General features: G+C 42.0%; 5 protein-coding genes and 1 long non-coding RNA gene across 7 annotated transcripts; 3 read left to right on the top strand and 3 right to left on the bottom strand.

The window, feature by feature from the left end:
• Window positions 1-6638: 6638 nt before the first annotated feature.
• On the bottom strand, window positions 6639-9529 carry LOC116212696 (chlorophyll a-b binding protein 7, chloroplastic). 2 transcript variants are annotated; one of them, XM_031547338.1, is made up of 6 exons: window positions 9255-9529; window positions 9008-9174; window positions 8303-8449; window positions 7805-7937; window positions 7244-7336; window positions 6639-7114 (listed from the first exon to the last, which is right to left on the bottom strand). In XM_031547338.1, the coding sequence occupies exons 1-6, from the start codon at window positions 9381-9383 to the stop codon at window positions 6812-6814; spliced, it is 972 nt and encodes a 323-aa protein (XP_031403198.1). In that variant the 5' UTR covers window positions 9384-9529; the 3' UTR covers window positions 6639-6811. The 2 variants fall into 2 exon arrangements, with proteins under 2 accessions (XP_031403198.1, XP_031403199.1); XM_031547339.1 differs by lacking the exon at window positions 7805-7937 and having other exon boundaries at window positions 8293-8449.
• Window positions 9530-10830: 1301 nt separating this feature from the next.
• On the bottom strand, window positions 10831-11670 carry LOC116212701. Its single transcript, XR_004157897.1, has 2 exons — window positions 11359-11670; window positions 10831-11220 (listed from the first exon to the last, which is right to left on the bottom strand). It is a non-coding gene; the product is annotated as an uncharacterized LOC116212701 (long non-coding RNA).
• A 520-nt stretch (window positions 11671-12190) lies between these two features.
• LOC116212695 (DExH-box ATP-dependent RNA helicase DExH12) lies at window positions 12191-19954 on the top strand. The gene is made up of 4 exons (XM_031547337.1): window positions 12191-12349; window positions 12481-15478; window positions 15959-16348; window positions 16458-19954. The coding sequence occupies exons 2-4, from the start codon at window positions 12521-12523 to the stop codon at window positions 19695-19697; spliced, it is 6588 nt and encodes a 2195-aa protein (XP_031403197.1). The 5' UTR covers window positions 12191-12349; window positions 12481-12520; the 3' UTR covers window positions 19698-19954.
• LOC116212700 (calvin cycle protein CP12-3, chloroplastic) lies at window positions 19915-20590 on the bottom strand. Its single transcript, XM_031547344.1, has one exon. It carries the CDS (start codon window positions 20503-20505, stop codon window positions 20095-20097), a length of 411 nt encoding a protein of 136 aa, XP_031403204.1. The 5' UTR covers window positions 20506-20590; the 3' UTR covers window positions 19915-20094.
• Window positions 20591-21314: 724 nt separating this feature from the next.
• LOC116212699 (bZIP transcription factor 60-like) lies at window positions 21315-23218 on the top strand. Its single transcript, XM_031547343.1, has 3 exons — window positions 21315-21886; window positions 22182-22405; window positions 22734-23218. Exons 1-3 carry the CDS (start codon window positions 21492-21494, stop codon window positions 23021-23023), a joined length of 909 nt encoding a protein of 302 aa, XP_031403203.1. The 5' UTR covers window positions 21315-21491; the 3' UTR covers window positions 23024-23218.
• Window positions 23219-23885: 667 nt separating this feature from the next.
• LOC116212698 (cyclin-dependent kinase B2-2) lies at window positions 23886-26157 on the top strand. Its single transcript, XM_031547342.1, has 8 exons — window positions 23886-24209; window positions 24581-24722; window positions 24808-24869; window positions 24958-25069; window positions 25163-25256; window positions 25347-25416; window positions 25507-25645; window positions 25768-26157. The coding sequence occupies exons 1-8, from the start codon at window positions 23989-23991 to the stop codon at window positions 25858-25860; spliced, it is 933 nt and encodes a 310-aa protein (XP_031403202.1). The 5' UTR covers window positions 23886-23988; the 3' UTR covers window positions 25861-26157.
• Window positions 26158-26343: the final 186 nt, after the last annotated feature.

Here is a 26343-nt window from a genome sequence, read left to right as displayed (position 1 = left end):
CTAGATGAATAAATAAAGAGCGGATAAGAAGGTTGATTGAAAGGGAAAAAGGAAAAAGTCCAACGAAAATGATCAATTTCCGTGTTATAATACGGACTAAACAATTGTTTTCATAAAATAAAATAAAAACGTCAGTTGATTTAATTTGGAATATCCTCTTTTGGATATTCCCTGTGATGGATAAAATGATAAAATTTAATTTGAGATATATATATCTATTTATATTATTATACAAGGAGAATGATCTTTAATTTTATTTTTGTTTTCAGAAATTATACATATTATATATAATTCAATTAATAAGAATTATAAAATTGAGATAAAAATGATAAATTTCGTAATCTTAACTATCCGCTAACTTTTAACCCACTTCTCATGGCACCTAATTTTAAAGGAAGCTTTGTTTTTTTTCCTCCCTTATCATCCTTTGACTATGTAAATGTATAATTAGCAAATTAGCGAAGAAAATGTTCAACCCAAATAAAATAGTTCCATAAAAATATGGAGTCATTCGATATTTATTTAATTTTCAATTCCTTTTATATATGATTTCAGCGGATAGTACCAATTGTCTTTAGTATATTATCTACTATCTCTTTAAGCGTTTATATTGAAATCGGTTAGTACCTCAGCTTAGTAGGCCGGCCAAAGGGACCGAGCGCATGGGAGTTGGATGGTCGAACTAGCCATGGCGACTAGCGAGAGCCGACCCTACCATTGCTAAGATAAAGCATGCCTCGCGTCGATGGGCATCAAGCTCGATGATGCAAGCTCGCCCAAACGCTAGTGGGCCCTAATGGCCAGACCGAATTTATGCACGATAGGCACATTCGTTACATTCCGTGTCACTACAAGAAATAAAAGTTAGACCGGTGAAAATACTAAGTAGAATTTCTATACATAATCCTCATAAATATTTCAATAGTTCATACCGTCTCAACGGAATATCACTGGCGCATCAAAAGGAGCTTCTAGGAAGACATTCTCGATCGCCCCCTACACCTCTTCCTCTTGAGTCAGGTTAGGTTCCAACGATAATATAAAGTTGAGATACAAAATGTTTACTAACGAAAGGTTTTCAATAGTGCTCCGGATTCGAGATTCTCGTATTTTTTTTTTTTCCAAATGCGCTTTATCATCTATCTATGAACTTGTGGGGATGTCTAACCTTTTTATTCCCGTGCCATCTATCACGCGTAGTGCATGTGAAGTGAATTATAAATTGGTTTCAGATTCGAAGACAAAGTTCCATGTCAATGAGGCGATAAAAATAACATGACACAAAGTCAAAACCCGACCCATGGTTCACGTTAGGTGGAGAGCCAAGCTAATTAAATTGTGACAATAGTACGAGTGAAATATTTGACTTCCAATAGTTATATATTCCCATTCAAGGACCTTAGAAATTGACAACATCAAATCCAATAATGAATTAAGAAGGGCAAGATAAAATGCTTAGGATGACGAAAGAATCGGTCGTGCAAAAGAAAAAGCCTCCGGTTTCTCAGTTTTAAACCATCGTCCTGATGCTCTTAGATTCAGAATCTCAACCTCCAAGACAAAGGGTAATTAATGTCTACTATATGTTAGTACATGTTACGCCGATTATTCCCATCTGCATGTCATGGTCAAGTACAAGTTAACGATGTCCGTCGAATGATGCATGAGCTGTTAGTGGGCTGTAATGTCGAGGGTCTCGGTTGGGTCCAAGTGGGCCAAAACGGGCAGGTAAGCAAAGCATGTGAGACAATTTTGTACGGTCGATCATAATTCATGGTGATTAGGGGAGTGGGAGGTTGGTTATTTATGGTATCGACAGACCAAAAATTGTAAAGATCATCGCGTCAGCCCACAAGATTTGGATCTCTCAACGTTTGTGTTAGACAAAGGCAAAGGCGACTCTTCCACTCGCCACTAATGTTGGATACTTGCCATAAAGAGGCATGTGAAGCATGTGAGGCTTTGGTCCCCGAAGGAACCTCGAACATTCGCGTACACGCGCTGCACAATACTCGTTTGAATTTAGTTCTATTACGGACGTTCGATTTATCTGGAGACTTGCAAATAACCCGATGTATAAGAATTCATTCAGTTGGTTCGTAATTCTCAATGCACAATTTTGCGTGAGTTTTGATTGTTCGATAATATATAGTATGTACGGATATCCATTACTTTTCGTTGCTAAATTGTATACGCGAGGAACTCATACATATATAGTCCATTTGTTTTCCTTTTTGGGTATTCTCCATATGCTTCCCCAAATTCTAACCTCTATCCCCATCTATATGACCTATGGCCCGACCATCCTGATCAAGCTGCCGCGGTTTATGCATTCACATGAACTGAGAATATCCATATCGATAATTTAGATTTTAACTCAAAAGCAACACGTGTTAGTCGGCCGTATCAGGCTCCTCGGATGATTTTCCTATCGTTAAATAGATGGTCTCTCCAACTATTCTTCCATCGGAGTAGTTCAACTGATTTTGTCCATCGTGCAGACAATTCTATATATTTTACTCATTAGAATACGCTACATAGGTACGAGTAGTTGAATATATGCACATGATTTGGTCAATGTATTAAGCTAGTGTTATGAGCTTAACGTGATTTGCGATAATTAATCATGTGAAGCAATCCTAGCACTAATAATAATTAATGTTGGCCGGATGAGTTAAATGGAACAATATATAGCTATTCAGATTCAAATTATTCATTTGGGCAAAAATATGAAAAACGCCCTTCAGTTCTAAAACACAATCAAGAAGCGGCCCAGCCCAGTGTTATTAATCACCATGAGAACAAGATCAGCAATCATGACCCGAACCATGTATTCGTGGGTCGAGCCGACCAGTATTGCAAGTCCCGTAATAGGTAGCGAAACCGGTATCCTGGTAAATTCCCGTGGCAGTGTATCAGTTTGGGCACATTGATATTCATGTTACGTATGAAATTCCGACCTTCCAACTCGGTTGGTTTTAAGTTATGTTGACGCCGGGTTGGCCCGTGACGAGGTGGGTCTTTTCTAACTCGAGCAAGATGGGCATGGTCACATATTCAAGCCTTATCAGCACAGGATGGGCTTTAGCAGCCACAGCTGAATACAAAGCAGAATTGTGCCTAAACATTGTAAATATAACATCTCGATTGACATCGACATATATTGATTCATAGATATGAAAATACGAGAAAAACTAATTTATAAAATCGGGACGAGTAGGCCCTCAATGAGTATATCGACGAACACTGATTTATAGACATGAGAATATGACGAGAATCTATATACTAGTAAAATTTACTTGGGTGAATAATATGAGTGCATCATAAATGCAATAAAAATGGGTGCATAATAAATACAATAAAAGAAACTAATTACAATTAAAATGAGTGTTTAAAAAATGTACCTCTTAATAACATAATTTACTATTCCAAGGAAAATAATAATTGATTGCCTTATTAAAAATAAAGAAACTAAAAAATAAATGTTCGCCTTCTAGATTGAATAAATTTGAAAATAAACAGAAAATATTTTTTGGTCAAATACAAAAAGTAAGTAGTAAGTTATTTATCATTAAATGACAAAGTGTTACTAAATAAGAAAGAAAATCAACCAATTCCAATATACTTATTTCATAAAATATAAGAAAGGAATTGAAAAGAAAATAAAAGCATATTTTAATCGTTCAAGGGAAATAATAATTGACTACCTTAAAAAAACAAACGAAAAATAAATGCTCTCCTTCCAAATTGAATAAATTTTAAAATAAAAGGAAAATAATCCGTGGACAAGTACAAAAAGCAAATAGTAAGTAATTAATCATTAAATGACATGCATTCCAAATTGAATTAATTTGAAATAAAAAGGAGAATAGTTTTCTGTCAAATACAAAAAGTAAATAGTAAGTAATTAATCATTAAATGACAAAGTGCTATTAATTAAGAAAGATAATCAATCAATTCTAATTTGCCCATTTGATAAAATATAAGAAAGGAATTGAAAAGATAATAAAAGCGTATTTTACTCTTTTAAGGGAACCAATAATTGACTGCCTTATAAAAAAATAAATAAATAAAAATTAAGTGCTCACTTTCCAAATTGAATAAATTTAAAAATAAAAGGAAAATAATTTTGGTCAAATACAAAAAGTAAATAGTAAGTAATTTATCATTAAATGATAAATTGTAATAAATTACGAAAAAAATGTGGCCGAAAAATTATTGGACGAATAAAAAAGAAACATATAATAAATTGTTGCCGTCCAATGAATAGATTAGAAAATAAAAAGGAAAATAATTTTATGATTGATTAAAAAAAGAACATTAAATGCGCAAATAGTAAATGCTCACCTGACAATTGAAAACTCAATTATATATACAGAGGCTCACATATAAACAAACCTGCATTATATCATAATTTTCTTATTTTGATTTTTTTTACTCTGATTAATGGCTTATGCTATGAAGTACCTAAATAAGTAAGTTCTCACTAATTTCAACAAATTTTTATATTCAATCATTTAGTTTATGGAAGTGTAGTTTAGTCAATTTTAATCATTGATTAAATTAAATTTGTTTTGTTCTTTTTGATGATTTGCAATGTAGCACATATTACATATATATTTTACTAATAATAATATTCTCTCTTCTTGATAGGTTAGCTGATGTTCAAGGATCGGACGATGCAGGAAGAGACTCTTTGGATGTTCTTGAAGATTAAAGAATTGATTTCAAAGCTCAAGATTTATAGTAGAAGTCATATTACATTATTTTGAATGTAGGTCAGAGTATATGATATATTACTGCTTCTTTGCATATATATTATCTAAGCATTAAGTTGTTCAATGTTACTTGCTTGAATATCCTACATACTTTCCACCGTGTTTTTCGATAGATATTTGTAAAATATATATATCCCAAGTTACAACATGTTTTGGGAAACATTTATTACAAGTTTTGTAGGACCTAAAGCCTTACTGCCTAGAAAGGGAACTCACATAAATTCCGCATATCGGTGACAAATGAAAATTAAATACACTTATTACAATATGAACATATGGACTATCCACACAAAAAATATATAAATATATGCACTTTCTACAACATAAATAGAAATTGCGCACTATAATGAATGCCCGGAATAAATTAAAATAAATAGATTGAAATATAATAAGAAAAATAATTTTTGGTCCAAAAAAATATAAAGAATAATTATTTAATCGCTAAGTATTGTGAAGCGTCATTAATCGATGAAATTTTCCAATTATAATTGTATAACAAGGAACAATAACAAAGAAAACTAATTATATTAAGAAAGGAAATTGACATAATTTCAATCTACCCTTCTAATCCAATCAATTGACATTTCATAGAAAAATAAGAAAGCAATTGAAACAAAGTGCACTTTCTACAAATAAAGATAAATTTCGCATATATTGTCAAAGATATAACCTTCTAAATTGAATAGATTAGAAAATAATAAGGAAAAGTTTTATATGGTTGAATAACAAATAAAAATTAAAATAAATATATTGGAAAAAAGGAAAATAAAAACCTTTAATCGATTGTCATCTTATGGAAAAATAAGATGTAGTCGCCATGCTCTTGGCATATCTCCTTAACTCCATCTCCGTTCTCTATCGAGCCCGGCAATACGAGCACTATCTATGATGACTCCAACGTTGGCAGAGGAAAAGAACACCTGCTGTTGCATTGATTGAACCAGACATTCCCAAGTCTCTATCGTGTCGCAGCAGTCTCGTAGAAGAAAATGGATTTTTGTCTCCTCTTTCTGAGATCACCGATTACAGGTACCGGAATTTTCAAGATTTTATTATGCCAATAGGAGTCGATCGTGCCCAAAAATCCATTGGAAATTATGTAGTGTGTTTAGTTTTCGAGTTAAGTTGAGTTTTGATTTTAATTGGTTTGTAATAATTGTAATGTTGAATTATGAAAAAAAGTGTGAAAAAGTAATGAATAGTTGGAAGAATTTATTATTAAAAATTGAATTGAATGGTTAAAAAAACTTTAAAAAAAATGAAAAAGTAATAATTATATCATTAACTTTTGTTATATAGTGAGTAAAATTAAAATTAAAATTAAAATTTTAAAATCAAATTGCGAAATCAAACGAGTAATGAATTCTCTGAGCTCCACACCAGCTCCAGACTAATTTTTCCATTTTCATCTCTTATAGTTCGCAGTACATCTACTACAAATTCCCAAACATGATGAAATTTTACCCGAATAAGAGACCGATGGCAGAGCATGTAACCTTAAGCAACTCTACGGGCTAACAATTCGGCACACGTGGCTTCCTTTGGTTTTTGAGTGATTTATCTTACTCAATCCAATTCATCACCATTTTTTACAAATTCAATAATAGGATCATTACTTTTTTACATTTATTTATCTAATTTAATAATAAATTATCTCACATACTTTTTTCTAATTATTTTTATAATTTATTTTTTAATAATAAATTTTTCATTTACTTTTTTATCTATATATAAATAATAAATTTTTAATAATACAATTTTCATCTACTTTCACATTTATACATACATACGTGTATATATATATATATTTAAAAATTTATATATATATATATTCTCACACAACAATACATTTATCAACACTTACAATCATGATACAAAATCAAGTTGAGAACTCGAAAACAAAATGCAAGCTAATGTTGGCATATTTCGAGGAAGCAAAATCAGCAAGAGAATCATTTTGCATACGACTGGAAAACTTTTTATATTCCTTAAAAAGATTTATTTACATAGGATCAAAAGGGGACGCAAACTTTTTACATCAGTTTCAGGGTTGAAAACAGGTTGTTATGTAAAGGATCGGAGATGTGCTCGAGGAGGTTCTCTATTGGGCCCTTTCCGGTCAGAGCCGCTTGGACATAAAAACCAAGCCAGGCAACCATTGCTAATCGGCCGTTCTTTATCTCCTTCACCTTCAGCTCCTCGAAGCCCGCAGGGTCCTTGGACAGATTCAAGGGATCGAACAGGGCCCCTCCCGGGTAATTTATATCACCTGGCAAGTAAATTCCCAGTGGCTCCAGAGCTGCGATCCCGCAGTATCTCGCGTACTCTGGACCGACCTTCTCAGAGAAGCAACAAAGGTAAAAAGTGATTATCATCATCAATCTCAGGATTCCAGTTATAGATGGGATGGTCAGGCAAGTGCTTGATCATCGAACAAAACAAAATTGAAGAGATATAATGGTTACCATTAGGAGGAATTGGCATATAGCAATCACGATCACTCCCTGACTTCCCGCTACATGGAGTCCCGGTATCCCTAGGTAGTCAAGTGTATCTCCCTGGAGATTTAATCAACAAGAAGAAGATCTAATGCCTATCTTGATAGTTAATCTTCCTGAGTTCGGACAGTTTTCTTCTGAGTAGAATGAGAAAAAAAGCTGGCACAATAACACGCTGAAATATTTACTGAGACAGTTGATTATTATTGGATAGCTGCAAAAAGCGCATTCCGGCAATGTTGCAGAGTTTCTAAATTTCATGAGTGCAAGCCAAGAAAGAATCCAGTTTTAATGTCGAAAGCAAAATGGAAGGTCTTTGACTGTAATGTTAATTGACAGACCCAGTTGCCAGGCCATTAACCAAAATGAAGTTATTCAGTGCCAATGGCCTTAAAAAGAGTTTGTTGGATAGGCTATCTGTTATATTCCTCCATCCAAGTGATCAGTCACTGCAAATGGATAGAAAGTGATAAACTCGTGGCATCACATCTGGCATTAATGCTACTGTACTTATGGAAAGATGGAGACCTTAAGCTTCGAATATCCGACTCGCCACCAGACCGGCTCAACAAAGTGAAAGGCTCCCAGCAGATCTAATACTTCTGGAACAAGAGCGCCTAGAGCAGCAAGCATTGCCCAGCGAGCATGCAATATCTCAAAGCTGAGATCATACAAACATCAAACTGGAAGCACAAAACAGCACAATTTACCATGCACCGTGCTTTATCAGGGTCAACTACGAATTGGAAAATTTCCTCGTTATGACTGCTAGTATCAGAATAGAAGAGCATTTTTTATTTTTAGTAAGTGCAGAGTAATACTACTGAATGTAATCTTCAGCAGAGGACAACTGTGTGATCTGTGTTTTCAAAAGATTACAGTGCTTCCGAGTTCTGAGCTTCCAGAGTTCAAGCAAAAAGAGATTCCATATCAAATGTCTAAAATGAAATGGAAAAGCCTTTGATTGCAACCACACATTTATAGGGGGAATAGCTGCAGTAGGAGAGAAAACCGACCACTACGTACTTGAAATACTTCTCAAAAGCAACAGGATCCTTTGCAAGACCTGCAATATCAAAGCCATAATCCCCCGGATATTCACCAGTAAGATATTCGGGATAATCGTATGGGATTGGACCAAGCCACTGGGGACGCTCTTCCCCGTACCAATAGCTGTTAGCCACAGAATTCATTGCATTAAGTACACATTAATCAGTGCAGTCCAAGCAGATAACAAGTAAAATAGATCAACAATGACGGTGATATGGTCCCTAAATATTAAGCGGTGTTCTTGTGAAGACATCGATAAAATTAACTGGCAACACAACACCAACCAATATCCGGTTAAAGTTTTATATCCACAAGAATACAATGAAGCAGTTCATATTGATTCATATCCAGGAGAGGTTGCGGCCAAAATGGGCTCAATTTACGATTTACACAACCAGATTAATTAATGTATGAGCACCATTACTCCGCCAGCTGGTACTAATATATCATCTCTTTGTGTTCTAGCTATAAGATGGATCGAAGAACTACTCTACTGCCTAATATAGCAAAACAGCTCCCGAACTTCGGCATCAGCGTTCCATTATAGTATGCCTCTCTAACTCCGACATTATTCCGCCTCTAAAGATGGAAACTTTGGCGTAATTCGACCAGCGAGCAAGCATGAAATCGAACACGGAACCCGGGCATAGGCTGTCTCATCGGCTTACCGTTGGAAATTACCTCTCTTTTCTCGCCTTCTCGGACATTGCCTTGAATCTGGCAGCATTCTCCGCCGCGAAGCTCTTCCTCTCCTCGAGTCGTCTCTGCAGCGACTCACCTAGGGGACTGTTCGCGATGGCCTTCACCGCCGTGAATGGTATCGCTGAGAAAACAAGGACTCCCGCGAGCTTCAAAGCAAGCAAGCAAACAATATCAGAGGCCGATTCTTCACCATAATCCGCAACCAATGACAACGTCGCCGACGCACCTCTTGCCACGCGGCTCTGCAGACTGAAGCGCGCCTGCGGAGACTCCTGGGAGGCTGAGGGGAAATGTGGAAAAGAGATAGGCCAGAGAAGGAGGAGGAGAGGTTGGAGCTCAGCTGCAACGGGGCCATGGCAGGCTGGTTGCTGGAGAGAATTTTTGCCGTCGTCTTCCTCGAGGCTGTGAGCTCTTTCTCGGAGCTTCGCTTCTGTTCTGTGGCGGGGCGCTCACCGCCTCACAAACGTCCTCCCATCTTCAGCTTTACTCGCCGCCATTAGAAAACCAGAGACATAAATATTTTTTTTTTTTAAAAAAACAGAGAAATAAATAATAAAAATAAAATAAAAACCACTAATTAAACTATTTATTAATTAACTAATATTATTAGTTAGGGATAATTGCCCAAAAGTCATAATGCCTTCTTTATTAAATTACACATACATACATCACCGTGTTTCTATTATTTCAAGGGTAAATTACATTGGTAGTTCAAAAAATTTTAATAATGTATTAAGTTGGTTCAAAATTTTTTTTTTTGCTACTTGATGGTACAAAATGTTTCAAAGTTGTAACATGATAGTTAGCCAACGCTGATGATGCAAGACTGGTTTTTGTGGGATGTTATATGATGGTACAAAATGTTTTGAAGTTATAACTTAATAGTACAAAATGTTTTACGTAAGTTACATTATGGTATAAAATTTACAGTTTTATAAATGACGGCTTGACGGAGTCAATGGCAAGCTGATGGTTTGTACTATCATGTTACAACTTTGAAAGATTTTGTACCATCAAGTAACAAAAAAAAAACTTTTTGAACTAATCTGATATATCATTAAAACTTTTTGAACCACCAGTGTAATTAATTCTTATTTCAAAGAAGCCTATCCAGAGAATTTGTTCCTTATATTATCAAATATAAAACCGATTATTTGAAGGATAAGATGGGTCACCTCCAATAACTCTGGTCTATTTATCATCAAAGCCTATTGCCTTCAAAGACCTTATCCCAACTTTGGGAGGATAATATTAGTCCTACAATTATCATTTATGTTACATTCGGTGATGTCGTACAATTCCAGTATATCTATTATTACAAATTAAAGAATGAAGTTAGTTAGTCTAACTTTCTTTTTTCAAAATTAATCTTCCTCTAATTCCTTCGAAAAATAATAACCATTATATCTAAAGTTGTTTTTGATAATTTTATCTTTCCATATTTCTCTCTATCTACTTTTCTTTCTTCTATAGCTTCTCTTCCATATATATATATATATAAGGGTGACAGAAGAAAAAAAGTGGAAGTATATATATCTTCTCGAATAGTAACCATTAGATCTAAATTGTTTTGCATTAATTATATTTATTATTTGCTTATTTTAGCTTTAAAAATCAAATTTCTTGAAATTCGCACTGTAGACATTTCTTTTTGGTGAATAGTAAAGTTTTATTTAACGTCAGAGTAATATACATGGGGTGAAACGCCTGAAGAGATATCTCGGGACATAAAGATGTCTGGAGAGGCATCCTGAGACAGAGAAATGCCTAGAGAGGCATCCCAAACAGACAAATACTTGAAAAGGCATCCCGAATAACAGAATAGTTGTCTAAAGAGGCATACAAGACAAACCGCGGATAAACGTAGAGTCGTCCATTATTGAAAGTAAATACACAACAAACCTCGCATTAAACAAACTAAAATGAAAAAGCAAGGAAATCCGAGCTATTCAGTCGCTAAATAGCCCAAACCAAAACTAGACATACATGATATCCGAAAATCGAGAGACCGCCAGTATGTCCATCAATGGGAGTAACAAGCCGAATACAGAAGGTTCTTCGGGCTACGTCGGTAATATGTCGACGGTCAAAGCCTGAGGAAGCCAAGGTTTTTGTTGTGGGGAGTGGGCATGAGGACTGTGTGAGAGGCCAACACCAATATTCTTCGGCGGTACGTATTGAGAAGTCCGAGTCTGGGATGAGATCAAGGCTAATCAACAGTAGATTCCTATGAATAGATCAAATCTAGACTGATCTATTTTTATATGAGCAGATCAAGGACAGAAAATGCCGAATCTAATTCAAAGTTGGCGGTAGGGGTGGAATCTGACCCAATCAAACCAAATCGAGCAGATCTACGGTGGTGGGGCCGCGGCCGGGAGGTGAAGCGGCTGTGGTGGGATGATGGCGGTGGATCGAGATCGGATTGAGATGTTAGCAATGAAGAGATGGCTGAAGGCTGTGGTGGAAGTAAAAGAGGAGCAGGTGGTGATAGATAGGGCGGTGATAGAGCAGGCTGGTGGTGGTGGAGACGACAGCGATTGGGGAGAGTCGCAATGGAGCTGTGGCTGGAGGTAGGGATGAGGAGATGGCGAGGATAGAGGGAGGAAGAGAGCGTGACTGTAATTCATACAGAATTATTATATTGCATTAAATAATAATTTATATTTTGATGACAAATTCAAAAAATGGAAATTAATCTAGACAACAACATATTTAGGGCCAATATAGTTTTACCATAAACATCACGCGTAGAGCGGTCGCTCTCTAGTGTGTGTTTATATATATATATATATATATATGTTTTACATGCTTTTAAAATTTATATACATTCACGCACTGTCGGAATCTCAAGAAAAGTGATAAAAAAAAAACAATGGAGAATTAATGCAATCCTACATTAGAAGTACCGATCTTGTTTTAGAACAATTCTTTAACGAGACCAAACGGTAGGACATTTTATATGTGATAATTAACCCTTATTATTTTTTCGCCAAAAAAATTCTTGATTATTCGAATATTGATAATCGCGTTTTATCAAATTTGGGCTTAGATGGGCCAAGTGCTCGGCCCACGAAGGCAGCTTGACCCAACAGAAGGCCCAGATCCAAATCAGAAAGCCCTAATCATCATCATCATCATCAGCATCATCTCAATCTAAATTCTGAAGTCGGTCGAGGCTCGGGAAGGCGGTTCTGGCCGGACTGCTACTTATTGGACTACCTCTCCAAACCTCTCGTTATTTGATCCCTCAAGGAGGGAAAATTCACGACATCTGTTCTTTTTCCAGCGTCTCTTCAATTTGATCTTAAAGCCAAGACCGTAAGCTTTCCTCTCCAATCTCTGCTCATTTCAATCGAATCGCTTCAGTGTTCGTTTTCGCTGATATGTTCTTGAAACCCTAGAAGCTAGCAAAGACTGATTGGTGCTTTTTTTTTTTTTTGGGGGTTCAGTTAGGGTTTTGTAGGGTTTATACTATCATTTCGAAGAACAATGGCGCATCTTGGAGGCGGTGCTGAGGCGCACGCTCGCTTCAAGCAGTACGAGTACAGGGCCAATTCGAGCCTGGTCTTGACCACCGATACTCGACCACGTGACACCCATGAGCCCACCGGTGAGCCCGAGTCGCTGTGGGGGAAGATCGACCCCAAGAGCTTCGGGGACAGGGCCTACAAGGGCAGGCCACCTGAGCTCGACGAGAAGCTCGAGAAGGCCAAGAAGAAGAAGAAGGAGCGCGACCCTCTCACTGAGCCCCCTGCTGCCCCGAGGCAGAAGCGTCCTCGCCTTAGGGAGGAGAGCGTGTTGACTACCACCGAGGAAGGTGTTTACCAGCCCAAGACGAAGGAGACTCGGGCGGCTTATGAGGCTATGCTGAGTGTGATTCAGCAGCAGTTGGGTGGGCAGCCATTGAATATAGTGAGCGGAGCGGCGGACGAGATATTGGCTGTGCTGAAGAATGATTCGGTTAAGAACCCGGACAAGAAGAAGGAGATTGAGAAGCTGTTGAACTCGATACCGAACCCTGTGTTCGATCAGCTCGTTTCGATCGGTAGGCTGATCACGGACTATCAGGATGGAGGCGATGGGGCTGGTCCGACCACAGCGAATGGGGATGAAGCACTTGATGATGATGTTGGTGTTGCTGTTGAGTTTGAAGAGAACGAGGAGGATGAGGATGACAGCGATCTTGATATGGTACAGGAGGATGAGGAGGAGGATGAGGATGTTGCTGAGCCGAACTATTCTAGTGCTATGCAGATGGGCGGGGGGATTGATGATGATGACTTCCAAGAAGCAAACGAGGGGATGGGCCTCAATGTTCAGGACATTGACGCATACTGGCTTCAGAGGAAGATATCTCAGGCATACGAGCAGCAGATAGATCCCCAGCAGTGTCAGAAGCTCGCCGAGGAGGTGTTGAAGATACTTGCTGAAGGGGATGACAGGGAGGTAGAGACGAAGCTGCTGGTGCATCTTCAGTTTGATAAGTTCAGCCTCATCAAGTTCTTGCTTAGGAACAGGCTGAAGATTGTATGGTGCACCCGTTTGGCTAGGGCTGAGGATCAGGATGAAAGGAATAACATCGAGGAAGAGATGATGGGATTGGGCCCGGAATTGGCAGCGATAGTGGAGCAGCTGCATGCCACGAGAGCAACTGCCAAGGAGAGGCAGAAGAATCTGGAGAAGAGTATTCGGGAAGAGGCCCGTCGACTGAAGGATGAGAGTACTGGAGATGAGGACCGGGGTAGGAGGGGATTGGTTGATAGGGACAATGAGAGCGGTTGGGTTAAGGGGCAGCGCCAGTTGCTTGATCTCGACGGCCTTGCCTTTGAACAAGGTGGTCTTTTAATGGCAAATAAAAGGACTGATCTTCCTCTTGGGTCTTTCAAGCACCAGAGCAAGGGCTACGAGGAAATTCACGTGCCTGCCCTGAAGCCTAAACCGTTTGATCCTAACGAGGAACTTGTCAAAATATCTTCAATGCCTGATTGGGCTCAGAGTGCTTTTGAGGGAATGAAGCAGTTAAATCGAGTGCAGAGCAAAGTTTATCAGACTGCATTGTTCAGTCCCGAGAATATTCTGTTATGCGCTCCCACTGGAGCTGGGAAGACCAATGTTGCTGTTCTCACTATACTTCAGCAGATTGCTTTGAACCGGAACCCGGATGGCTCATTTAACCATGGAAACTATAAGATCGTGTATGTTGCACCCATGAAAGCTCTTGTTGCTGAAATTGTTGGTAACCTGTCTAACCGTTTGAAGCACTACGGCATTACAGTGAGAGAATTGAGTGGTGACCAGTCACTTACGCGCCAACAGATTGAGGAAACCCAGATAATTGTCACCACTCCTGAGAAGTGGGATATTATTACCAGAAAATCGGGAGATCGTACTTACACGCAACTGGTGAAGCTTCTAATTATTGATGAGATTCATCTCCTTCATGACAACAGAGGACCAGTGCTTGAAAGTATCGTGGCTAGGACCGTCAGGCAAATTGAAACCACCAAAGAGCACATTCGACTGGTGGGGCTGTCAGCTACATTGCCTAACTATGAGGATGTTGCGCTGTTCTTGCGAGTTGACTTGAAGAAGGGCTTGTTTCATTTTGATAACAGTTACAGACCTGTTCCGCTGTCTCAGCAGTACATCGGTATCACTGTTAGGAAGCCACTCCAGAGGTTCCAGTTGATGAATGATGTGTGCTATGAGAAAGTGCTGGCCTCAGCTGGAAAGCATCAGGTTCTTATATTTGTCCACTCCAGAAAGGAAACTGCAAAGACAGCTCGTGCTATACGAGACACTGCCCTCGCTAATGATACTCTCTCCAGATTCTTGAGAGATGATGATGCAATCCGTATGATCTTACAGAAGGAAGCTGATAATGTGAAGAGCAATGACCTGAAAGACCTTTTGCCGTACGGCTTTGCCATTCATCATGCGGGTATGACGAGGGGAGACAGGACCATTGTGGAAGATCTCTTTGCAGAAAAAGTTGTCCAAGTTTTGGTCTCCACTGCAACTCTCGCATGGGGTGTCAATCTGCCTGCGCACACTGTGATAATTAAGGGGACGCAGATCTACAATCCAGAGAAGGGTGCATGGACTGAATTGAGTCCTCTGGACGTTATGCAGATGTTGGGTCGTGCTGGAAGGCCCCAATATGATTCTTATGGAGAAGGAATAATCATTACCGGTCACAGTGAACTTCAGTACTATCTCTCTCTGATGAATCAGCAGCTTCCTATTGAGAGTCAGTTCGTGTCAAAATTGGCTGATCAGTTGAATGCAGAAATAGTCCTTGGATCTGTGCAAAATGCTAAAGAAGCTTGTGGCTGGCTCGGGTATACTTACCTGTATGTACGTATGCTGCGGAATCCTACTCTTTACGGTTTAGCCCCTGATGTTCTCACGAAGGACATAACTCTGGAGGAAAGAAGGGCTGATTTGGTAAGTATCAATCTCAATCGAACTTCTCTTTTATTCATTTTGGTGTTCCGATTGGATAAAGTAACTTTCCCTTCTTGATTTCTTGATATTATGGACTTGTTGATTTGATGTTGATATCAAGTCAAGTGATTCGTCTTGCTATTCTTGCATTGGTGTAGCATGAAACCTTTGTCGTCTATTTCTACTTTCTGATTAACATATTGTTGAATACCTCTGGTAAAATCCATTTAAGATACTGTTTATTATTTTGTAATTTTGTTTTCTGATTTGAGATGATTTTTTTATAGTCCAAAGTGGGGAAATTTATTGGTTCTGAATACATATATTTGGTCCCTGTTTACATTTTGATAAGTTGGTATGGTAGTGTTAATGTTTGTCCTGCTGATAGTAACAATGGGTGCAAATTTCTCGTATATTTTCCTGTACTGGGCTCTTTCTTGAGTGTTCTAACGTATTATTCTTCCTTCCTGTTTTTGGCAGATCCATACGGCTGCAACCATCCTGGACAGAAATAATCTGATTAAATATGATCGGAAGAGTGGATACTTTCAAGTTACGGACTTGGGGCGCATAGCGAGCTACTACTACATTACTCACGGGACAATCTCCACTTACAATGAGCACTTGAAGCCAACAATGGGGGACATTGAGCTGTGTCGGCTATTCTCACTCAGTGAAGAATTTAAATATGTAACTGTGAGACAAGACGAGAAGATGGAGCTTGCAAAGCTGTTGGATCGTGTTCCTATTCCAGTAAAGGAGAGTCTCGAGGAGCCGAGTGCCAAGATCAATGTTCTGCTCCAAGCCTATATCTCACAGCTGAAGCTTGAAGGGCTTTCACTGACATCTGACATGGTTTTTATAACTCAGGTATGTTTGTAAGTTCACATGCTGTAAAATTAATCTTTTTTTCCCTTGAATCTTGAGGTGTATATTTAATGATTGATGTGCCCTTATTTTGGTTTATTTTTTGGTTCAGAGTGCGGGGCGTCTTATGCGAGCCCTTTTCGAGATTGTCTTGAAGCGAGGATGGGCGCAGCTTGCAGAGAAGGCTCTGAACCTCTGCAAGATGGTGAGCAAGAGGATGTGGAGCGTCCAGACTCCCCTTCGCCAGTTTGCTGGTATCCCCAGTGCGATTCTAACGAAGCTGGAGAAGAAGGATTTGGCTTGGGAGAGGTACTACGACCTCTCAGCCCAGGAGCTGGGAGAGCTCATTCGGGCGCCAAAGCTGGGACGGACCCTTCATAAGTTCATCCACCAGTTCCCGAAGCTGAACCTTGCAGCACATGTCCTCCCTATCACTCGCTCTGTCCTGAGGGTGGAGCTCACAATCACGCCAGACTTCCAGTGGGAGGACAAAGTTCATGGGTACGTGGAGCCATTTTGGGTGATTGTGGAGGATAATGATGGGGAATACATTCTCCACCATGAGTATTTTCTGCTGAAGAAGCAGTTTATTGACGAGGACCACACTTTGAACTTCACCGTTCCAATCTACGAGCCAATCCCTCCTCAGTATTACATCCGTGTTGTGTCAGATAGGTGGCTCGGGTCACAGACTGTGTTGCCTGTCTCTTTCCGGCACCTTATTTTACCTGAAAAGTATCCTCCACCGACTGAGCTTCTTGACCTTCAACCATTGCCCGTGACTGCATTGAGAAACCCAGCTTATGAAGCTCTTTATAAGGATTTCAAGCATTTCAACCCAGTCCAGACCCAGGTCTTCACTGTTCTCTATAACACGGATGATAATGTCCTCGTTGCAGCCCCAACAGGGAGCGGGAAGACCATATGTGCTGAGTTTGCAATTCTGAGGAATCACCAGAAGGCCCCGAACAGTCTTATGCGTGTAGTTTACATTGCTCCTCTGGAAGCTCTTGCCAAGGAACGGTTCCGTGACTGGAGCAAGAAGTTTGGTCCGGAGGGTCTAGGGATGAGGATGGTCGAGCTAACTGGTGAATCGACGACTGATCTGAAACTGCTCGATAAGGCTCAGATCATCATCAGCACTCCAGACAAGTGGGATGCATTGACTCGACGGTGGAGGCAGAGGAAGCAGGTCCAGGAGGTCAGCCTCTTCATTGTCGATGAGCTCCATCTTATTGGGGGCCAGGGAGGTCCTGTGCTTGAGGTGGTTGTCTCGAGGATGAGATACATTGCAGCCCATGTGGAGAACAAGATCCGAATGGTAGCTCTTTCGACTTCTCTTGCTAATGCCAAGGATCTCGGGGAGTGGATTGGGGCGACTGCCCATGGCCTCTTCAACTTCCCTCCTAATGTCCGCCCTGCACCCTTGGAGATCCACATTCAGGGAGTTGACATAGCAAACTTTGAGGCAAGGATGCAGGCAATGACCAAGCCCACTTACACAGCCATTGTGCAGCATGCGAAGAGCGGAAAACCTGCCCTGGTGTTTGTTCCCACCAGGAAGCACGTGAGGCTGACGGCTGTTGACTTGATGACCTATTCGAGCGCCGACATTGGAGGAGAGGAGCCTGCATTCCTGCTTCACAATGCGGAGGATTTGGAGCCCTTTGTTGAGAAAGTTAATGAGGAGATGCTGAGGGCCACTCTAAGGCACGGGGTGGGCTACTTGCATGAGGGTCTGTCAAGCCTCGACCAGCAGGTTGTGATGCACCTGTTTGAAGCCGGGTGGATTCAGGTATGCGTGATGAGCAGCTCCATGTGCTGGGGGGTTCCGCTCTCAGCTTATCTGGTGATTGTGATGGGAACTCAGTACTACGATGGGCGGGAAAATGCCCACACGGACTATCCTGTGACTGATCTATTGCAGATGATGGGGCGGGCTTCTCGCCCCCTGATTGACAACTCTGGCAAGTGTGTAATTCTTTGCCATGCGCCAAGGAAGGAGTACTACAAGAAGTTCTTATTCGAGGCCTTCCCCGTGGAGAGCCACATACAGCACTTCGTGCATGACAACATTAATGCTGAGGTCGTGGCTGGGACCATCACGAACCAGCAGGAGGCGGTAGATAACATAACATGGACCTTCATGTACAGGCGGCTGATGAAGAATCCAAATTACTACGGCCTCCAGGGGACTACTGCAAGGCATCTCTCTGACCACCTTTCTGAGCTTGTGGAGAACACCCTCAGTGACCTGGAGGCGAGCAAGTGCATCTTAATTGAAGATGATATCCAACCGCTTAACCTTGGCCATATCTCTGCGTATCACTATGTGAGCTACACCACGATAGAGCGGTTCAGCTCCTCATTGACCTCCAAGACGAGGATGAAGGGTCTGCTTGAGATTGTGGCATCAGCATCGGAGTACGATCAGCTTCCAATCAGGCCAGGGGAGGAGGAAGTGGTGCGGAAGCTCATCAGCCACCAGAGGTTTTCATTCGACAATCCCAAGTGCACAGACCCACACATCAAGGCGAATGCACTGCTGCAGGCCCATTTCTCGAGGCAGCATGTGGGCGGCAACCTGGCACTCGACCAGAGAGAGGTGGTTGGTTTGGCCATTAGGCTGCTGCACGCGTTGGTGGATGTGGTTGCCACGAGTGGGTGGCTCAGCCCTGCGCTGCTTGCAATGGAGATGTGCCAGATGGTGACGCAGGGCATGTGGGAGAAGGACGCAGTGCTCCTGCAGTTGCCCCACTTCACTAGGGAGCTTGCCAGGAGGTGCCAAGATAACCCGGGGAAGCCCATCGAGACAGTGTTTGAGATAATGGAATTAGACGATGAGGCTAGGCGGGAGCTGCTCCAGATGTCCGACTCCCAAATGCAGGACGTAGCGAGGTTCTGCAACCGATTCCCGAACATAGGGGTCGATCATCGTGTTGTGGGCGCAGAGAGGATGAGTGCAGAGGATGACGAGGATCACGTGTACAGGGTGAGGGCAGGGGATGACGTGTACTTGGAGGTCAACCTGGAGAGGGATATGGAGGGGCTACCGGAGGTTGGGCCAGTGAACGCCCCAAGGTTCCCAAAGACCAAGGAGGAGGTGTGGTGGCTTGTCGTGGGGGACACGAAGACGAACCAGCTGATGGCCATCAAGAGGCTGAGCCTCCAGAGGAGGTCGAGGGTGAAGCTCAACTTCACGGCTCCCTCGGAGCCTGGGTCGAGGCACTACATGCTCTACTTCATGTGCGACTCCTACTTTGGATGCGATCAAGAGTACAAATTCTCCCTCGATGTTGGGGAGACCATGGACATGGACGGTGACAACAACGATGATGGTGGACGGGAATAATTTAAGAGCAGCTTCTCTTTTCTTTTGATGAGTTTAAAGCAGTAGCTTATCTTGAATTGTTTCTGCTCCTCGATTTCCTTGACTGACTTGTTAATTAGGCTTTCCGAATCCCTGTGATTGTATTTTTGTAGTGCTCAGCTGTGATCAGTGGCGAGTATTGCCCCTTACTGTTCTGTACACTAGGAAGTTCCATTATTTGTTTGTTTTCGAGCTGCGATGCTATAGAAATCAAGTAAACGCAAAGCGAGCTTTGATTACAGACTTATTTAAAGGTTATTCGATGCGCGGATTGGGATTGATTACAGAAAGCAGCGTATAGTCGCAGTGGATCGGAGACTGATTACAGAAATCAGCGAGTCTCTAGTGATGATAACTATAGTGGTTGTGCATCGGTTGATCAGTCCTCGTAGATCCGGCACTCCTCCGTCTCGGGGTTGTCCTGGCAAAAGGACTCTAGTGGGTCGAGCTTCTGGACCTCGAGCTTGAGGCGGAGATCGGCCTTGGCTTGGCTGACCTCCTCCACCTCGTCCCACGCCACCTTGCACTCGTCGGAGGTGGCGTCCCCCTCGCAGACCTCCTTGGCCTCGTCTACCTTCTGCTCGATCATCTCTGCCAGTCTCGTTTCCCTCATCTGCGTCCCCTTGTACTTTGGCCCTGCCATCGCCTTCACCGCTACAGCTGCTGCCGCCACCTTCTCCCACCTGCTGTTGCCGCCACTGACATGGCGGAAGGCGGAGAGGCCTGATCTCGGAGATGGCGAAGGGGAGAATGAAGGTAGGCTCACCATGTTGAAGGAAGAGGATGCCATTGGCGAGCTCTCTCTATAGTGCGGCCGCAGCTTTTCGTCGAAGAGATTTGATTTCTTCTTCTTAGTTGCTTATTTAGCATGGCATTTTTTGTTTTTGTTTTTTTTGGGTTTTTGTAAATGAAATTTAATATTTTAAAAAATAAATGGAAAGTTATGCAATTATTGGTTCATTATTGCCAGTTTTTTTTTTTTTTTTGTAACAATGTGTTTTTTTTTGCTATTAGTTTTATGTCAATTCAGTGGGGGGCTATTTACAAGGGATAGAGTCAACAAAGCACATAATTAACATCGACAAAGGCGCGAGGGAAGCGGATAAGCTCTAGGCGGTAGGTGCTCCCAATTATTGCTCTTATCCTCGCCGAGAACACGAAAATAAACAGAGTAGATTACATAATAGAATTTGACATTTGCAGTCAGTAAATGATAATATATCGAAGCTTCTAGAATACGGAGCTGAAAATCCCGACTATCTCGAGCCTGTCGTATTACTGGTCATCGAAAAATAGGATAGATTTTTCAGCCGGGACACGGTCGATGCCGAAACACTCGATCGAGCAATCGAAAGTAGAGTTAGGGTCTCTTCTCGACCTTTTATAGGCTTTTGGTCCCAATTCGTTTCTCTGAATTATTTGGGCCAACAAGCTTGGGCTGGGCTTCGATTAGACTGTTCTATGGGTCCTTCCCATCGTTGACTTTCCGATCCGTTCAGACACTTGTCAACAGAAGAGCCCTTTTGTACACGTGGTTAATTTTGATTGGTCCGATGACGGCACATACTCTTCTCTGAAAATAAAACCGGCAGACCCGCGTTGTCTTCTTCTTGTTCCTTGTCCGACAAGCTTCTTCGTTCTCTACGAAACCTAACCGAAACCAGAACGAATCCTTCTCCTTCCATGGAGAAGATGAAGATACTGACTTCTCTTCATCTCCTGTGAATCAAGCCCTCCTCACTGTTAAACTTTCCCTAATCGTGGCTTTTAGCAGCCATGGAGTTTGTGGAATTGCCGGACGACGACCTCATGTCCCAGATCGACCTGGATTACTTCTTTTACGACTTGCCGGACGATCTGAGCCGCCTCGGTACTGGCGTCTTCGAGACACCTTCCTCGGACTCGGCCTCTCTGTCGATCGACGAGATCGAGAACATTCTGATGAAGGACGACGAGGGTGCGGCTGCGTCTGAGACCGGCAAGGAGGTTTCCGATGGCTTCTTCGCGGACCTGCTAGTCGATTCGCCCTCGGATGGCTCTTGCGATGTCTTCGATGGTTCGGGCGACAAGGACTCGGAGAGCGGTGGAGTCGGCGATGAGCAGGTGGGCGCTGCGGAAGCGGTCAATGATGGCAAGAATGTGGATGATCCGATCGCTAAGAAACGCCAGAGGTAATGACGATGTTGGGAATCGATGAATTTGGCATTTGGTCTGATCATTGTGCAATTTAAATTTCCATTGACTGTGATATATAAAAATTGCTGCTTTTCGAGTTTTTCGGTTACGATTGTGCTGTTGGGACTTGGGAGAACTGTATAACTATGGAAATTATATGTCCGGATGGTGCCGCTCTTTCTCGTTCGTGGATAGTGGATAATGACTTTTGCCCTTGTGCTGAATGCATGGCATTGATCGATATCTGAGGAGCTGACGGCTTGTTCATTTGATGCGCTTTATGCGTTTCAGGCAGCTGAGAAACAGAGATGCTGCTCTTCGTTCGAGGGAGAGGAAGAAGATATACGTGAAAGACTTGGAGATGAAGAGCAAATACTTAGAAAGAGAGTGCTTGAGACTAGGGCGGTTGCTTCAGTGCCTTGCAGCTGAGAATCAAGCCCTGCGCTTCAATTTGCAGAATAGCAATGCATATGGTGCTTCCATGACCAAGCAGGAGTCTGCTGTGCTCTTGTTGGGTATGATAATCGAAGCTCTACTCCATTGTCTACTGTTATTGCTTAAATCACCAGCCCGTGCCAGTTTTGCCCGTTTGAAACCGGTCTTGTCTTTTGTGGCCATAAAATGAAATCGGTCTCGTCTATCAAATTGATCACCTTTATACTCGGGGGAACATCTGCTGAGGTCTTTTCCGATGGATATTTATTGATCTGTAGTGCATGGATTTTTGCCCACTAATCGTAATTCTATTGATCCTCCTCAGAACTCTCACGTAACTGATGTGATCAGTATTCCATACGAGCTAGCTAGGTAAATAAGACCTTAATGTGGTTGTTCTGTCTGCAGAATCCCTGCTGCTGGGTTCCCTGTTTTGGTTCCTGGGCATCATGTGCCTGTCTACCCTGCAACCGCTGCTCCGGTTAACTCTGGACGCGGCAAACGCCGGAAAGAAAGATCTGGAAACTCAGGCTCCAAACGGAGCAAGAAATGAGACTAACGGATCCTATAGATCATCACTGTCCCTGTTGTCCATCATGGGCCGAAGATGCAAAGCGACAAAGACGAAGATGAAGACCGAGTTTTCTATCCCTAATGCGCCATCCCTCCTAGTTGCTAGTTCTATTATCTCCTTTTGATCCATATATATATTAGCAGCGACCGGTTCCTGTTTATTTTTTGTGGATATAATGTAACTGATGTATGATAGGGTATTCGGGGGATATCTAGTGGTCTAACGATGTCTCAGACCAGAACCATTGTGTTTCTCGGTTAAGTCCTTAAGTCCTTAATGTGGAATGCGATTTCGGATTTTCTTATCCTTTTATGCCTTATGGAAAAAGGAGGTAATGTCTTTTGTTTGAAATCAGACATCGCAGTCTATAAACTGATTATGCACGGCGCCGCCAACACTCGGCGGCCACGCCCGGGGTGTGGCTGTCAACTGATTCAAACCTCCTAGTCTTCTCAATGAGAAGATGTTCTGGAACGATGATAAGAATTAAGAACAATAACATTTGACATCATATTGAGTGAACATTGCCCCGTCCCTTCACCTTGTACATCGTTAACGGTGCATAAATTTCAGTCACGAATTCCTTGATAAATCCTCGTTTCCGATGGTTGAGAAGGTCGGCTCGAGGTGAACTCTTGCATTACGTGATAGTGTTAGAAGGTCCTTCTGATGAAATTAATGTACAAAAATCGCTTAACGGGGGGCAAATGATCGGGTCGAGGGCAAATCCTTTTATTCAATATGGATGCGTTATTGCAATTTCAGGGAATAAAATTTGATTTGAAAGGACATAAAAGGACTTAATGGGAAAGCAAGGGACGGAGCGGAGAAAGCACTATGGCAAGTGAACTAATCAAGGGCTTTTGGGTAATTTCAACCACACCCCGGCATTTTGAATTTCAAAACATGTTGCCGTTAGCCAACGATTGGCAAGTCAAATCATCTCCGGCCCCAACGGCTATATAGCCTTCCCCCGCATCGTAACCCAAACACTTCTTCCATTTCCAATCGTTATCTCATACAACGGAGAGAGATCAAGACAGAGAGAGAGAGAGAGAGAGAGAGAGAGAGGAAGAAGAACATCGGAAGATGGAGAAACAGGCAGTGTCTGCGATGGATGCTTTCGAGAAGCTCGAGAAGGTCGGGGAGGGAACCTACGGGAAGGTGTACCGGGCCAGGGAGAAGGCCACGGGCAGGATCGTGGCCCTCAAGAAGACCCGCCTCCACGAGGACGAGGAGGGCGTCCCTCCCACCACCCTCCGCGAGATCTCCATCCTCCGCATGCTCTCCAGGGACCCCCACATCGTCACGTTAATGCCCTGATCTCTCTCTCTCTCTCTGTTGATTTAATCTAGATCGGGGTCTGGGTTTGATCTTAGCCAGATTCCTTGTCGTGATTCTTCACTAACCGAGATTTTGTTCGAAATTGTTCGTGTTTTCTTTGCGGTTTCTTCCGGGGTTTTCTCATTTCGCCTTATCTTGTTCGAATTCCGGTGCTCAAGAGGATAGATTCCCAACTTGCGAGCAATCTAGGGTTTTAGCGATTCAAGATTGTATATGCGTATCAAAAGATTAGATTTTTGAAGCAGAAAGGCCACTGATTTACCTCCGATTTCCTTCGATTTCTCTATATAATTGGAATTTCCGTCGCCCTGAACTCACTTGTTGCTGTAATTCGCAGACTGATGGATGTGAAGCAAGGGCAGAACAAAGAAGGGAAGACTGTGCTCTACCTTGTATTCGAGTACATGGAAACGGACGTGAAGAAATTCATCCGGAGCTTCCGCTCCACTGGGGATGACATTTCCCCCAGGATCGTTAAGGTTTTGACTCGAAAACCGAATAAGTCTTCTCCGATTTTTCACTTCCATTGCAGTCTTCTAAGTTCTCATTGATATGTAATTACAGAGCCTGATGTACCAACTGTGCAAGGGTGTTGCTTTCTGCCACGGTCACGGGATCTTGCACAGGTGCAGATATACAAAACCTCCTTGGATCCTCTTATTTGTGAATTACGATGAACCTTTCGTGCTCATTTCTCGCTTTGCTTTGATCCAGGGATCTTAAGCCGCACAATCTCTTGATGGACCGAAAGATGATGACCCTCAAGATAGCCGATCTCGGGCTAGCCCGCCAATTCACCCTCCCAATCAAGAAGTACACTCATGAGGTAAACCAAGCTTCACCATTTCACCAACCCTCCGAGTTGTCCTGTCTTGTGTTTTACTGACTGCTTATGAAATGAACTGATGCCTTGTCACAGATTCTGACCCTCTGGTACAGAGCTCCCGAGGTCCTCTTGGGCGCTACACACTACTCTACTGGGGTAGATATGTGGTCTGTCGGCTGTATTTTCGGTATAATCTTTTCTGCAGAAGATACAATACACAGCGTTCTTTTGATATCCCACTAAGCACTAACCAGTTCTTTTGATTCGTGTTCTGCAGCTGAGCTCGCCACAAAGCAGGCACTCTTTCCGGGAGATTCCGAGCTCCAACAGCTCCTCCATATCTTTAGGTCAGCGAAGCCAAGCCATTTCTTGTCTGCTTTCAGCTAAAAGTCTGAATTTGCGTAATTTCTGATTTTTCCGATTTCGTAATGTTGAAGGTTGCTCGGGACTCCAAATGAGAAGATGTGGCCAGGAGTCAGCAAGCTGATGAATTGGCACGAGTACCCTCAATGGAGACCTCAGGACCTATCTTCAGCTGTCCGAAATCTCGACAAGGATGGACTCGATCTCTTAGCGGTAAATAACAATCACGAATCTTTTTTTTTTGGATAGATCCAACCAATTACGAATCTTGCTTCTCTTCTCGGTTGATACTATCTTACAGCACTAACAGATGAAACCTGAATGCGACTGTGCAGCAAATGTTGCAGTACGAGCCTTCAAAGAGGATCTCAGCAAAGAAAGCTATGGAACATCCTTACTTTGATGATGTTGACAGGGAGAACTTGTGAACGTCTCTCCTCAACTCGACAGTGCATTAGCTTCTCATGGGCGAAAGTTTGTGATTTGTGATTGGCGTCCCTCTAGCATTTAAGTATGCTGGAGTTCTAGGATGAAGATAGATAGTTGTTCAGTATATTAGCTTGTCGATCGCTGTTTCTTAATGGTCAAATCTAGCAAGACTCGTTCTTCGTGCTGCCGGGTTTGTATGTTTCAAAATCTGATATCGAATTGAGTGTTCGACTTACATGTTGAATCAGATTCATTCAATCTGATCTAATGTGAAAGTTTCTGATTTTAATTCTTTACCTAATATCTAGAGTCATTCATTCTGAAGGACAACGACACACTTGATCGAAAGTCCGTTCCTCGACAGTACATTTTGCGTCCTAGCCTTGCTAGTGCAACATAGACGCGACACGACGCGACGCGGACGGGCTCTGGGTTGGCCAGAGGTTGGTCTTCGGCCCATTGCGACTTGTAGTCAGATGCCT

Source organism: Punica granatum, chromosome 7, assembly GCF_007655135.1.
Source record: "Punica granatum isolate Tunisia-2019 chromosome 7, ASM765513v2, whole genome shotgun sequence".
Classification (NCBI taxonomy): Eukaryota; Viridiplantae; Streptophyta; class Magnoliopsida; order Myrtales; family Lythraceae; genus Punica; species Punica granatum.
This window is presented reverse-complemented; position numbering and strand designations above follow the sequence as displayed.

Bases quoted from the DNA above. Each gene is read 5' to 3' on its own strand.
- LOC116212699 (XM_031547343.1), top strand. From the start codon at position 21,492: ATGGAGTTTGTGGAATTGCCGGACGACGACCTCATGTCCCAGATCGAC. The intron at 21,887-22,181 runs GTAATGACGATG...TATGCGTTTCAG, and splicing joins ATCGCTAAGAAACGCCAGAG to GCAGCTGAGAAACAGAGATG. The intron at 22,406-22,733 runs GTATGATAATCG...TTCTGTCTGCAG, and splicing joins GTCTGCTGTGCTCTTGTTGG to AATCCCTGCTGCTGGGTTCC.
- LOC116212695 (XM_031547337.1), top strand. From the start codon at position 12,521: ATGGCGCATCTTGGAGGCGGTGCTGAGGCGCACGCTCGCTTCAAGCAG. The intron at 15,479-15,958 runs GTAAGTATCAAT...TGTTTTTGGCAG, and splicing joins AGGAAAGAAGGGCTGATTTG to ATCCATACGGCTGCAACCAT. The intron at 16,349-16,457 runs GTATGTTTGTAA...TTTTTGGTTCAG, and splicing joins ACATGGTTTTTATAACTCAG to AGTGCGGGGCGTCTTATGCG.
- LOC116212696 (XM_031547338.1), bottom strand. From the start codon at position 9,383: ATGGCCCCGTTGCAGCTGAGCTCCAACCTCTCCTCCTCCTTCTCTGGC. The intron at 8,450-9,007 runs GTAATTTCCAAC...TGTGGCTAACAG, and splicing joins GAGAAGGCGAGAAAAGAGAG to CTATTGGTACGGGGAAGAGC. The intron at 7,938-8,302 runs GTACGTAGTGGT...GTATGATCTCAG, and splicing joins GCTTTTGAGAAGTATTTCAA to CTTTGAGATATTGCATGCTC.
- LOC116212698 (XM_031547342.1), top strand. From the start codon at position 23,989: ATGGAGAAACAGGCAGTGTCTGCGATGGATGCTTTCGAGAAGCTCGAG. The intron at 24,870-24,957 runs GTGCAGATATAC...GCTTTGATCCAG, and splicing joins GGTCACGGGATCTTGCACAG to GGATCTTAAGCCGCACAATC. The intron at 25,070-25,162 runs GTAAACCAAGCT...GCCTTGTCACAG, and splicing joins TCAAGAAGTACACTCATGAG to ATTCTGACCCTCTGGTACAG.
- LOC116212700 (XM_031547344.1), bottom strand. From the start codon at position 20,505: ATGGCATCCTCTTCCTTCAACATGGTGAGCCTACCTTCATTCTCCCCT.